Source organism: Battus philenor, unplaced genomic scaffold, assembly GCF_028537555.1.
Source record: "Battus philenor isolate CCGP_79_NKW_IND1 unplaced genomic scaffold, ilBatPhil1.0.hap1 SCAF_22, whole genome shotgun sequence".
Classification (NCBI taxonomy): Eukaryota; Metazoa; Arthropoda; class Insecta; order Lepidoptera; family Papilionidae; genus Battus; species Battus philenor.
The window spans coordinates 790,693-805,522 of record NW_027181685.1 but is presented as its reverse complement, the minus strand read 5'-3'; the positions used below and the strand labels follow the sequence as shown (position 1 = coordinate 805,522).

The 14,830-nt window shown below is 36.2% G+C and overlaps 2 protein-coding genes across 2 annotated transcripts in view; one reads left to right on the top strand and one right to left on the bottom strand.

Annotated features, from left to right (window-relative positions):
- The window catches only part of crm (cramped chromatin regulator), a 120,717-nt gene that overhangs the window by 33,604 nt on the left and 72,283 nt on the right, over positions 1 to 14,830 (top strand). The window lies entirely within an intron of this gene.
- LOC137923801 (lipase 3-like) overlaps positions 1 to 14,830 on the bottom strand; it is a 37,006-nt gene that overhangs the window by 9,698 nt on the left and 12,478 nt on the right. The window contains exons 2-5 of the mRNA XM_068767074.1: positions 3,476 to 3,686; positions 2,668 to 2,779; positions 2,276 to 2,516; positions 953 to 1,111 (exon numbers count right to left, since the gene is read on the bottom strand). Coding sequence (XP_068623175.1) covers positions 953 to 1,111; positions 2,276 to 2,516; positions 2,668 to 2,779; positions 3,476 to 3,686 — 723 coding nt within the window. The remainder of the gene's footprint in view (positions 1 to 952; positions 1,112 to 2,275; positions 2,517 to 2,667; positions 2,780 to 3,475; positions 3,687 to 14,830) is intronic.

The following is a 14,830-nucleotide window of genomic DNA, read 5'->3' as shown; positions in this document are numbered from 1 at the left end:
CTTATTAGGAAAAATGGACCCAGACAGGTCGTTCTAAATCTTTGCGACTCTCACCAAAAAAGGAGCTGTCAAACCGTTTAGTTCGACTTTTGGGTTTTATATTATGCGGAAAACTACAAGCGCCATCTGTTGACGCAGGCCGAATCTATAGAGTTCCGATATATTTATATATAGATGTGCTACCTATATACGGACTCGTCACGATGTCTTTGGAATCATAAGGCTTGAAATTTGGTAAGAATATTCCTATCTTCGAGCAGTTTTTTTTTTCTATATTCCCGACATTAGCGACCTTGCTTCCGGTTTTTTGTTTAATTTTTTATGACTTCTCTTTTTAGGGGTCTTTGGTTCCCCCTACTTTGTATGAGGCAGAGACTATATATATATATATATATATACATATGTGTGTGTATATATGTGTGTATTTTATTTATCTTTCTCAAAAAAGGAAGGAAAAAGGGTAAAAGAATGAAAGATGAACGAAAGCGTTCATTACATTTTGAACAACTTTCCCACATCACCTTATTTCCCTCATCTACATTCCCTGTTAATTTGATTCTTACTTTTAATGTACAAATGCGTTAGTTTTTACAATAACAGTTAATATTTCTGTATTCGTATAGCTGGGGGGACACCTTGTTACATGTTCTACTATTGCATTCGGTTTGTCGTTGATTTATGGTACAGACTGTATACGTAAACGTTTAACCCTTCGTTTGTCGCAACATGGCACCTGTCAATGTCGGGAATTTAATTTTTTTGATCCATTTACATTCAGAACTTGCGATTTTAAACTGTATTTTAAAAGTAATTCGATATAATGTAGCCAATTTTGGACTGACCTGACCCGTACGTGCGTACCAGGGAAGTTCGGACAGATATGTCCATAGGTTAAGTGTAATAATTCATCTACAAGTGTTTGTGTGTATGTGCGTTTTAAAAAGCGTATTACCCAGTCATTCTGGTTGTAGTCCTCTCCGACTAATGTGTACAAAAGTCGCATGCACACGTCCTCCTCAGGCTGGCGAGCCTGGCACATGCTGCTCACCACCAGCTCCCGTAGCTCGGGCCTGAAGTATATCGACATCATGCCCTGACCTCGCATCGTTTGCTGTGAACATGGCCTCTTGTTAGTAACCTGTATGTCCAGTTGAAACTGTTTAATGGAATCAGGCGTTATTTTGCGGAAGTCCATCCTAAGTAAGAAAAAGACCAATATTTAGCCACTTCCGCACATGCAGTCGTAGTCGTGCAACAAAGTGCACGGCCAGCCAGCCCTTGCGTGCATAGAGTGCACTCTGTGTTTGGCACTAATCGGTGTAACATAACTCCTGAAGATGTCCCGTGGAGGGGTGAAACACGTGTTGAGTGATTTAACGGTGGTAGTTGTATAATTCGTATTATTTGCCGCTTGCGCATTTATCAGCGGGCTGGGGGGCGATGCACTTTGTTACACGACTACCACTGCATGTGCGGAAATGGCTAAATATTGGTCCTTTTCTTACTTAGGATGTACTTCCGGGAGGTAACGCCTTATTCCATTAAATATTTGTTAAAAGAATTATTACCTTCTCAAGAATTGTATCTTAATACACATGTACCGATGTTTTGATAACTTTTACAAATAAATAAAATATTGAATATTATCTACATCCTATCTATTTACAGTTGAAACTGGTGAAACATGTCAACCGTTTTGAGCATCATCATCATCACTATGGTTACTTTAAAGACCTCCAATACTGGACTTAGCCTCCCGCAGTAATTTTCAATAGAAACAGTTGGAAGCACCCTGCATCCTGTGTCTTCCAACGACCATAACAAGGATCACCTTGTGGGTGAACGTCGTGGATGGAATTTGTCAGTGTTTGATCTCCACACTATAACCTTTGGCTTTTCCAAAGAAGTTCCCAAAGAGTTCTTCAGATAAATTACTGCAAGAGGTTAAGGCATTATCGCTCTACTATTTTGTACTAATACACTTGATATCGTTGTCACTTCAGCGCAGAACAGAAGGCCGCTGAGACCTTAGGTTTCTGGAGTGGTTACCAGGGAGTAGATTTGCAAGGGCAGCAGTGAACGTCCTGTCACCCACGACCTGGTCACGAGATCCTGTAATTTTTTTTGGTGTTATCAGGTGTAAGTCCGTCTTTGATCACCAACTCGCCTGTTGGAAAGTGATGATGTGATCGAAGATGAAGGATGAAGGCTGATCGGACGCATGCTACTTTCAACTGATGATATTGAATTTCCCTTGTGGTATTAAAGAACCCACCGGTACATTCCAAGTCTTCAACATAAGCTCTGATAATGGCTTCATGTTGTCCATGAAGACGGCAGGCGCCAACGCGACGAATGCTAAAACCTTCTCGTTGTACTCGGGCCGTTGGGACATCATCGTGAAGAAGCTGGTGGTGCCCATGGAGTAGCCGATGTACAGCAAGCGGGGAAGTCCCGTCACGTTGAGCACCTTGTCGATCTGCGTTGGCAGGTCATATTTGCCGTGCTCATGGAAACTGCAATAATAATTGTTTAAGGTTGTTGTAAATAGGATAAAAATGTAAAAATTCAATTCATTTATTTGACGTTGGAACTTTTTACAGAATATTCTTGTGTTTTTTTATTTTTAAGCCAGGATTAGCGAAGTTACAATTACACGAAACTCACCTGTATTCCCAGAATCTAGGATCGCTCCTGGTAAGATTGAGATGTGTTGTATACTGATTGCCTCTGAGGTTTCCCAGCCAAACATCATAGCCTGCATCTGCTAGGATAAAACCTGAAATCATATCGGTTTTCCAAATCAAGGTATGATCCACGTAGACTAGCTACTAGCGATTGTCCAGGGCTTGAAAAGACAGAGAACAGACAAATTTGACAATTGTACTCCGCTAAGCAATGCTTTGTTCGAGAAAAGGAATAGAAAGGTTTCTTTTCACTGTGATGGATTGAAGATTTATAACAGATAAAAATTGTAACATTTGGATACAAAAAGTAACCAATAAATTTTTTGTCAGGTTAAAATGAAATCAACATTTCGAACCTTGCACTAGTCTATGTATGTATGTATATAAATTACATTTAAAGAAACGACATGTAATGCTTTTAACTCCTATTAATTTGTTTTAACTTTAATTCTCGTGATTAAAGGTTAGAAAAAAATTTTTTTTTCACATAAGTCATTGACACTTTGACATTGACAGTTAAGCTATGAAATTATAGATAATTAATTATGTTAATTCATATTAATTAATTGTTATAGAAAGTATATAAATATATGTATATATACACAAAGGATCATAGATAATGTCCGTTTTAGTTTTGCTAATTAGAATAAGAAATAAACAAGCGTGTATTTAGCGCCCGTGTATATTAAAAATGAACGCTCCCGTAAGATAGGTACGATCTTTTTAACATTAAAGCTTGTCACAGCGTATTCGTAAGAATATATATTTGTAATAATGTTGCAACCTACCAAGGCTTCTCTCTGGACCCATGATGATGAAGTCCCCGCTGCTGCCGAGCAGGCCGTGCATGATCAGCACTGCCTTCTTGCCCTTGGGTGCTGAGGTCCGACGCGCCGTTCGTCTGCCGGCGGGTATCCTGTGCAATTGCAGGACATAACCATCAGGTGTCACGGCCCGGTGTCTCTCTACTGGGTACCCAGCTGCCGTAATCAACTGAGGCTGGAATGTAAACATACATTTTTTTGTATCGTAAGGCGGTTTTGATAATATTATTTTTTTTTTTCAAGAGAGCACTGACAGTTGAATTGTCGATATTTGATACGGATATTTATTCTAGCAGCTGCTAGTAGCGCCAATAAATAAGTTTTTATCATCCAAGACTTGGATACAGAGACATGTTCGAGGACGATTTAGACCAGAATTTCTCAAACTTTTTTGTGTCGTAGACCACTTGCCATGTTTTACCGTGTTGGGTAGACCCCTTACTTACCTGATATTGATTTCCTGTAAATTTCTAACTGTAGTGAAGTTTAGTGTTAAAAACTTAAAGTAAAAACACATGTTAATTTATACATTTATTAATTGAATTTAAATTAAAACTACTGAAAATAAAATTTTGTATCTGTTATGTAAAATATACGTAACATTAAATAAACATAAAATAAACTATAAATAAAATAACATAAAATATATACTTCATAGGTACTTTTATAAATAATGTAAATGTTTTGATATTATAAAATAGTATGATGTAAGTAAATAGGTACTATCAGTGTATGTGTTGAGGTCCACTATCGTGGACCCCCATTTTCATTTCATGGACCGCCAAATTTTTTTTCGCTGACGTAGAACCTTTGCAGATTGTCATAGACCCCTGGAGGTCGATATAGACCACTTTGGGAATCACTGATTAAGACTCGGAGGACATGAACACTTTCGGGCTGCATAACAGTGTCCGTGCGGCGGTAGCAATATCACGTCACACACGTGCGTGTATACACGGACGAGACTCAAGATGCGATCGCAAGATTCATCGTGACTAATACGACAACCACATAGATACATGTGCGTATTAATATAAAACAATTAAATAAATTAAACTTATTTAAAGTTGTCTCCATTGGCTGCAATACAGTCATACGTTGAAGCCAGTTATCAATATAATAACGCACTTGTATGGAAAGTTCTTCACTGCAAATCATGTGGATTGTTTTCTTTTAGAGCAATATTTACACTTTAAAACTGGATGTTAATCAAAATTTAATAGATTAAGATCAGGACTAGGCTAGTCTTCAGCTCTGTTGAAGTTCGTTTCTAACCAAAATTGGGCGGATCTAGCTTTATGACCAGGCGCCCGAGTCCTGTTAAAAGGATCATTGGTTATTGAACGTGGTTTTGTTAAGAGCCTCTTTGTTCGGCACTAATCGGTGTAACATAACTCCTGAAGATGCCCCGTGGAGGTGTGAAACACGTGTGGAGTAATTTGGCGGTGGCGGTTGTGTGATTCGCATCGTTTGCCGCATACGCATTTATCAGCGGGCTGGCGTGCGGTGCATTTTATTGCATGACTACCACTGCATGTGCGGAAGTGGCTAAATATTGGTCCTTTTCTTACTTAGGATGGACTTCCGCGAGGTAACGCCTGATTCCATTAAATATTTGTTAAGAGAATTATTACCTTCTTAGGAATTGTATCTAGATTCGCATGTACCGATGTTTTAATAACTTTTTCTACAAATAAATAAAATATTGAAATTTATCTACTCGGTAATATGATACGAATGTAAGTTAATAATCGATAAAAAATATACGCCTGTGAAATTTGAATCCGCAATCTACGGCGGGAACACGCAATTGATTAATCGCTGTACAATACACGGCGATAAATATTGCACATCGACGTTTAGAAAGAGACAATCGGCTAATTTCGGTTTCGTAGAGCATTATCTCTGTCACACACTACCTATGTGACGTTTTTTCTCTTTCCAATATGTTCAATACCATTGAGCCTCAACCGTCGCAACCTTTTGATACGACAGCGAGTTGTTTTATGTCCGATATGTTAAGGAAATTCATTAAATCTCTTCGAAAGTTCCCGACATCAATAAATTGTCTTGTACCTGACAGGTCGACGGTTCGTTATTTAAGGCTTTGTGCTTCTGTGCTCGCTTTTAAATATCATGGCCGACGTATCGCTAATTTTAAATACAAATATGAAACGTTCTTGTGTTTACTAATAAAAATTAAGGATAGTAAAAGGAAATATACAGGGAGTAATACAGGTATAAACTCTGCACAAAATAAATTGTTAAATAATAATAAGAAATAGAAAAAGAAATGTGTAAATAAAGATAAAGTAAATGTAAGATAAAATTAAAGAATAAAAATAATTAAAATGTACCTAGCCACCTTAGAGTAAGAAGATGATGGAAGAAAGGCGACGAAAGAAAGAAGGTATAAAAGAGCAAAACGAAAGATATTGTGAAGGACAAAAGTAAATAATGAAAGATATTGTGACGCGTGAAAGAGAGTGATAAATGAAGAAAAGACTGAAAAAATTATTGAACAATAAAGTCCCTGATCCCAAAAAGTTAGAGGTACAAGAGGCTCCCAATAAAAAAATATACAGGGAGTGCGTCTATAGGTAACTGAAGTTTTAACGGATGAATGTAATCCTGTCCTGTTTTAAGAGTTTACCACGCCTTACTGTAAAATAATATTTAGTTCTCAAAAACTCTGCTAGATGGCGCTATACTATATTTCTGAAACAATGTTATCGTTTGCAGTCGGATGAAATATATACATCGAATCGTATGGAAAGTTATTGATGTAAAAGTAATTATATTTATTCGAATTTATGTTTATATATATCTCGAAAGTATATTTAGAATTACTGTGATAAAATTATAACTTTTACTATATACTTAGTGTTAAAAAATACTGGCCACATTGTAAATCATTTGTTTATCGACAGTAAAAGTAAGTTTGTAACGTTTGAATTGCGGTGACATTTTTTTTATATGGCCCCCGCTATTGAAGGCCTCTCGTACCCTTAATTTGTTGGGATCAAGGTCTTTGTTTACAAATAAGTTTTTCGTATTTTTATCTTTATTCTTAACTCACTTTCATTGTTAATTTCTTTTGTTCTTACCTTTTTTCCTTCACAATATCTTTCATTCCTTCTTGCTTTCATCGCCTTCCTTCCATCATCTAATTACTCTTAGGTGGCTAGGTACATTTCTTTTGTTCTTTAATTTATTACTTATCCTATTTTTTTATCACAGTTTTCTTATTTTTGGATTTGACTTTTTTAATACAATACTACTTTGTTGACACGGTGACATTGTTTTGTTGCTGTGTGGACTCGGAAGCAAACTGCAAATTAAACTACAGTACCCGACGATAAATACTGCACATCGACTTTTGGAAAGAGGCAATCGGCTAATTTCGGCTTCGTAGAGCGTCATCTCTGTCGCACGAAATTCAAACAGTCCAGTATTTATTAAGAGCTGTAAAACAAGTATCATTTGCTTCTTTTGATAATTATTTTCGTATATAAACATAATGTGAACATGTTTTTTTTATTTTATTTTACCCCAACCTAAAGCCACCACTTGAAGAAAAATTGGTGTATGTTATACAAAGAATAAAAATAATTATCAAAAGAAGCAAATGATACTTGTTTTAACAGCTCTATATAGATACCGGACTGTTTGTATTTCGTGCGACCGAGATAACGCTCTACGAAGCTAAAATTAGCCGATTGTCTCTTTCCAAAGGCCGATGTGTAATATTTATCGCCGTGTATTGTATCTACTCCGACCAAACGGGTGTTTCTGTTTGAAATATAATCCTGTCTATGGCATAACTTTTAAAATGGAGTAATCGAACTTAGATCTTTACGGAAAAATCTTAACCAACCATTTATGTCATGTGGTAAATAAAGTCGTGACTTCGATCTTTCGAGATAGGATAAATAGCAGAATACCAAGTAGGAAAACATTTTTCATCGACGTAAACGTTTTGTTCTTTTGGTCAGGGTTGTCAACCTTTTTACGCGCACTCTTAATGTATCCATTACAAAAAAAAAAAGATTAAGTTTCCACTTGTTCGTGATGGTATATACAGGGTGATTGGTTATAGGTAAGGCTTTAAGAAGTGAATGTATAGTTCACTTGCTGTCTATATATGTTTCAGAAATATTAACTAACGTAAAAAATTGTTTTTATAATTGGAATTAATTCAATTTAAAATTTCAACCGAAATTTTTGTTTTAAAATATTTTATCTACTATTTTTTTTGATTGGATATAGATGTCAAAACAAACATAGTAGATTTATAGCTCGTATGCTGTCAAATAATTTATACACTCTACCCAAAAATCAATGGTTTCATAATAAACATCGTAATGTAGGTTACTAAGTTAAGTATTTAATGGAATCAGGCGTTACCTTGCGGAAGTCCATCCTAAGTAAGAAAAGGACCAATATTTAGCCACTTCCGCACATGCAGCAGTAGTCGTGCAACAAAGTGCACCGCCCGCCAGCCCGCTGATAAATGCGTATACGGCAAACAATGCGAATTACACAACTGCCACCGAGAAATCACAACACGCGTTTCACCCCTCCACGGGGCATCTTCAGGAGTTAAGTTACACCGATTAGTGCCAAACACAGAGTCTCCTCTTTGCACTTTGTTGCACGACTACCGCTGCATGTGCGGAAGTGGCTAAATATTGGTCGTTTTCTTACTTAGTAAGTTAAGTGTTATAAAAATTTAGAGGCTTCTTTTTTTTTCAGACGATGGATGTCTACTGCTAGGTATAAGCCTGCGCTGCTTGCATCCAGCGGCTTTTCCACTGTTGTCCACATAGTGGGGGTAAACCCACGCTCCGTCTACCGGCTCGTGGTCGCAAACCTTTCGGCCCAAGCCATCGGTTGTGTGTGCCATGCCAACTGCCACTTAGACGAGCAGTTCTTCTGGCTACGTCGGTGATCTTGGTTCTTCCCATTTCTTATTCGATTCCGCAGCGAAATTCCGAGCATAGCACTGTTTTATGGTTCTTTTTCTGTCAATTAATGTGCGGTAACGTTTCGTGCACTAAAATGGTTTTAAAAATACTACATGATTTACTTACTCCGCTGGCTCAGTGACCCAAAGTGGGTGTTCGCCTCCGAAGCGAGAGACTTCCACTTTCCTCTATCTTGCGCCATCGTCTGCCATTGGTTGACATTCAATTCGCGCAAGTCTGCCTCAACGCGATCGATCCAGCGATACCTGGGTCTAACCACTGGTTTTCGACCCCTCGGTTTTTCCAGGTACGCTACCTTCACGCTCCGATCCGATCCCATTCGCTCCAAGTGACCAAGCCAGCGGATTCGTTGAGCTTTATATTCGCCAATGATATTTGGCTGTGCTACTAAAGTCTTAATTTCGGCATTCTTTCGGAGCCTCCAAGATCCGTCTTGATTCCTCGCTGGTCCCAAGATCTTCCGCATGATTCCGCACTTCAACTACATGATATAGTAATAAAAATTGTTTTTAAGATTCTGATCTATTCATTCATGTCTGCTATAAACACCCACTGCAAAGCGTACGAAAAATTTGTAATACAAAGTTACTTTTTGTTTCAAAATATTTTCTTCTATTATACAGGATGTTTGAATATAGGTGTAGAAGCTGTAACATGGTAAAAGTAAAGATTATTTGTTGTCCATTGATGTAAGGTACTTTATAAAAAAATCAATGGTTTCAAGAAATATCGTAATAATAGGTTCGGTATGTGTTATCAAAATTCGTATAACAACAAATTATAATTAATTATTGTTTGCTATTTATCTCTGCAGATTTTATACTGACAGATCTGATCGGTCTGTCGCATTCCTTTAGAAAGATATAAATTAATGTAACATTTTTTATACAGGGTATGAAAAATGAGTTATAAATTCACCCTTTCAAAGCTCTCATACCTATAAAGAATCATCCTGTATCATCCGTACCTCGGGCGCAGTGGCGAAAAGGAAATAAACAGTATAAATTATTATAAAGCGATTGACAGGTTATGGCTTCCGTGCCAAAAAAATTTACGTTACATGTCAACTGTGAAACATCTGCCAAAGGTTTGTCAGCCCTGGCCCACTATATATGTTAAGTTCCTATCTGATTATTATTAAAACAGGAAAGAGATAACACAGTGAACATTTTCCTGATGTTATGTGATATCTGCGAGCTATGTTTACTTATATATATATATATATATATATATATATATATATATATATATATATGTATACTAGCTGATCCCGCAAATGTTTTTTGCAAAAAAAATTTTTTTTTAATTAACAAATAAAAAATAGGTGTTACTCGTAGAGGGGTAAAAATTTAGTTGCATGTATTTTTATATACTGTATCAAAAAAAAATTAAAACAAAAAATCGTACAAAAATTTAAAAAAAATTTATGGTGAACAACCCTTATCACTTAGGGATATGGAAAATAGATAGTAGCCGATTCACAAATCTACTGAATACGCAAATAAAATTTGGTAAAAATCAGTCAAGCCGTTTCGGAGGAGTACGGTAACTAACATTGTGACATGGAAATTTTATATATTAGATTTATTTATATTTTTTTAGTTCAAATATAAGACACACATTGTTATGTGGAATATAACGCCTTATAGACTTTGAAAATGGTAGCTCAGCGGTAAATGACTTAGACATGCGATGGTGGGTCGCAGATTCGATTCCCGGGCAACAATCTTATATAACACATTTTGTGTAATAATTATATACGATTACTACTGCTTACAAGTTTCCAGAGGTTTTTTTTTCCAGAACTCATTCGCCTGCCAAGCGAGAAATTTATAGTATATCCTCCCATATCTGTGGTGGAGGCCCTTGATCAATGGGCGCGCATGTTTATATGAACTAGAATAATTGGAACATAGTAAATTCTAGCATGTACCTAAGGCAGGAAATAAAATTGGTAATGATACTAAATTAATTTTGTTTGTTATGGTGTCTTTCGTTTGATCAAAGAGGTTTTTGAACGGAGAGGACGAAGCTTCTATAGTCCGAGCCATATTTCAAAACTTAAATTATTCGCGTATCGCTTTTGATGTCAGGGGAGGCCAACGTGCGGCCCGCAAGCCGCATGCGACTATTTATACGACCCCTTCTATACTATTTTACATATAATATATGTAAGTAGTTGCTTTTCAACTTAACGCTTTGGTCAAATGTTTCCAGCATTTGTTGACTTGGTGATCAGACTTCAAAGGATCAACAAATCATTTATATGTCTGAGTGTACTTATATAAAGTTTCACGAGATATATTAAAACTAACTTTTAGTTTTAAAATTAAATTAAAACGTATAGTTAAATAAATCTTACTATAACATACAAGAGTTTTTAGTTTGAAATGTATGGAAGTAGGTTTTGTTTTTTTTTTTGGTACGCGATAAAAATTAATAAATTTCATTTAAAAAAGCAACTGTTGAGTTATAGGCTCTTCCCAACAGATCGTTCAAAGCCGAGGGAAGATTAGTACTTATAATGTTGAAGTAGTCGATTTAAAAATGAATGTCCAGAGAAGAGGAGATCGGTATCCGTATCCAGAACTCAGTGAGATGCAGTGCAGCACTTCACAAGGTTCTAGTGTCTAGGCTCCTAAGCAGAAGTACAAAAGTCCGTATCTACAAAACCGTAATACGACCAATATTGATGTATGGCTGTGAAGCTTGGACGCTAACTTTGAAAGAAGAACAAAAACTGCTAGTGACGGGACGCATAATCATGCGGAAGATCTTGGGACCAGCGAGAAATCAAGACGGACCTTGGAGGCTCCGAAAGAATGCTGAAATTGAGACTTTAGTAGCACAGCCAAATATCATTGGCGAATATAAAGCTCAACGAATCCGCTGGCTTGGTCACTTGGAGCGAATGGGATCGGATCGGAGCGTGAAGGTAGCGTACCTGGAAAAACCGGGGGGTCGAAGACCAGTGGGTAGACCCAGGTATCGCTGGATCGATCGCGTTGCGGCAGACTTGCGCGAACTGAATGTCAACCAATGGCAGACGATGGCGCAAGATAGAGGAAAGTGGAAGTCTCTCGCTTCGGAGGCCAAGACCCACTTTGGGTCACTGAGCCAGTGGAGTAAGTAAAAGTGTATGTATATTTTGAATTTGAATTTGTACATGGAGTCATCTCGTGGGAGTGCGACCTTCGTTCGCCAATTGCAGTTGATGAGATGCTTTAATGAGAGCGTTCAATCATACAGACAATTATCTCATTGCATGTAATTACAATCCTTACACAACGCACGTGTTGTCGCCACTCGAGTTTAGTATTTGTTTTAAAATGTATTTCATTTAATACTAACTTTTTTACAGAATTGTACAGTAAATAAATACATTTAAAAAACTTTTAAGTTAAACGGTTTTTTGATACCCATATTGTGGTGGTTGTGGAAAAATATATACCTAGTCCGCCATATTGGAACGGCGTCCATCTTGAATTTTAAATTTTGACAAAATCATCGTGTTTTACTAGTGTAGCCCTTTCATTTGATACCCATATTGAGAGGGTTAAGGAAAAATATGTAATCCGCCATTTTGTATCGGCGGCCATCTTAGATTTATAATGTTATTGATTTTATTATATTGTATTGTCATCTAAATTAAATGTGTGTACCAAATTTCAGATCAATCTGACAACGGGAAGGTGCTTAAATTTCAATTTCTAATTTTGACCCAAATAAATAAACAAATAAATTCTGTACGGGTCGAACTAAATAAAACCGTTTAAAAAATGATACATTTAGCCTTTATATCAAACTATAGACACTCGTTGCAAGGCAAAAGCCTCCGGTTGAAAAATAAATTGTTTTTTAAAATTTGAATTTATTTATTCATTTGTTCATTTCAGCCGATATACCATTACATTGCATACGCTAAATTTGTAATGAACTGTTAATTTTTGTAATTAAATATTTTCTCTATTATAAAAGGGTGATTGAATATATGTGTGAAATCTTGAAGGGGGTAAATTTTTAATTTAACTCGCTGTTAATTAATGTTTAGTACACCTTATCACAATTTCAATGGCTTCAAGAAATAATAATTGTTTATCTTCTGCTTTTCTGCCCGATGGATCTCCATTGCAAGGTATGGAACTCCTCCAAAGGTTGTGATGATGAACTATCTTGCGCTGCCTGTATCGTGCAACTTCTTGCAACCTTACCTATGTCGTTGGCACACCTAGTGGTCTACCAGCATAAGAAACGGACCAATACTTAGCCACTTTCGCATATGCAGTGGTAGTCGTGCAACAAAGTGCACCGCCCGTCAGCCCGCTGATAAATGCGAGTGAAACACACTCTGTTTTTGGCACTAATCGGTGTAACATAACTCCTGAAGATGCCCCGTGGAGGGGTGAAACACGTTGAGTGATTTAACGGTGGTAGTTGTGTAATTCGCATTGTTTGCCGCATGCGCATTTATCAGCGAGCCGGCGGGCGGTGCACTTTGTTGCATGACTAAAACTGCATGTGCGGAAGTGGCTAAATATTTGTACGTTTCTTACTTAGGATGGACTTCTGTGAAATAACGCCTAATTCCATTAAAAAAAATGTCTACCCGCGTCTTAAGGCTCTCATGGTCGCTATTCGAAAACCATTTGGCCATCGCACGAGCGTTATGCCCCACCGTCTGCTTACTTCATACGAGCAATACTTCGAGTTACGTCAGTGATTTTTTTAGTTCTTTTGGGTTCCTGGCAGCGAAATTCCGAGCACAGCCCTCTCCATTACTCTCTGGGTGATCTTTAGTCTTCTCATGAAGCACGCCGACAACACACATCGGACCTTCGTCTTAAAACATTGCTGTATTTAAAACTAGAACAATTAGTTTCCAAACGTAATCTATAATAGGCTTTTTAGTAGAGCTTTTGATTAGTGAATTTATTAAATTTACATATATCTATATTTACAGCGCTTTTCGCAGTTTATTATAAAGTTGTTTACATAGATGTGTACACAACTTTTTTGAACCATACCTTGAGCCGTTGGTCTTACTAAAATTCAAATTATTTGTCATCAACTTCATTCGAATACGTGTGTATTATTATTATTTAATACAGTACTTAAAATACCATGAATTTATTTAAGTATAAACCCCAATAAGTTCCCATAATTTTCTCAAAAATTATTGGCCACTCGCAGTCCAATAAAAAAAAAAATTATTGGTTTTATGTTAAAAATCGAAGTGTATTAAAAAGTTTTTTTTTTATTTCGTACCCTGCACGAATTTAATGATTATGCTTTTATTGGATACAAGAAGTGAAAATGAAATAAAAAAGATCCTTCATGGATATGGGTGTACGTATATAATAAAGGTTCAAGAGATACCTTACACCTGCCTCTTAGTTTTATATCGAAAATTTAAAGTATATTATTAAATAAATTTTATTATGGTATTTTAGTCTTTAGTTGATGCGTGGAACATGGTTTGTTGACTCAATTAACATGGTGGAAATTATTATATTTAAATTTCATTTAAAAAGAGCAACTGTTGAGTTGCTGTCCGGCTGTTGTCAACAGATCAGCGTACTAAGCCGGTGGTAGATTACTATTTATGATGTTGAAATAAACGACGACACATAAGTGCAAGTAAGTGCCTATTTAACTAAACACATTTTGAATTTGAATTTCGAATTTAGATTTTTAATTTGAATTTATAATTTGAATATTCATTTCAATTTTTAATTAGAATTTTGAATTTGAATTTTGAATATTACTTTTGAATTTGAATTTTGAATATAAATTTGAATTTGAATTTTGAATTTGAAATTTCAATTATGAATTTGAATTTTGAATATAAGTTTTCAATATGAATTTTGAATTAGAATTTTGAATTAGAATTTTAATTTGAATTTTAATTTAAATTTTGATTGCGAATGTTGAATTTAAATTTGGATTATTCATTTATTGGATAGAATTATCAAATGTTTTGTGCAAAACTAAAGATCTAAAGCGTTCACGTACATTTTAATTTAAATCACTCGCGTGTTCGAATTTCATCACCTATTCGAATTTGATCGCTGTCATTCATGCGACCGCTGTAACTGCGTTTGGGATGATTTTGAGGAATACACGCACGGGTGACGGTTCACCTTCGTCTGCTTATCATGTACACTGATGATTTAGATTTAAGAAAGATAAGTGATTGTGTGGCAATTCACTTCTTGCTTATCACGAATAGAACAGTACGACGAAACGTTTAATATTTTCGTTAAGGCGCTAGATACTTTTGTTCTATTGAATAGAGGATATAAGAGTAGAGTTTATTTTTATATATTTATGG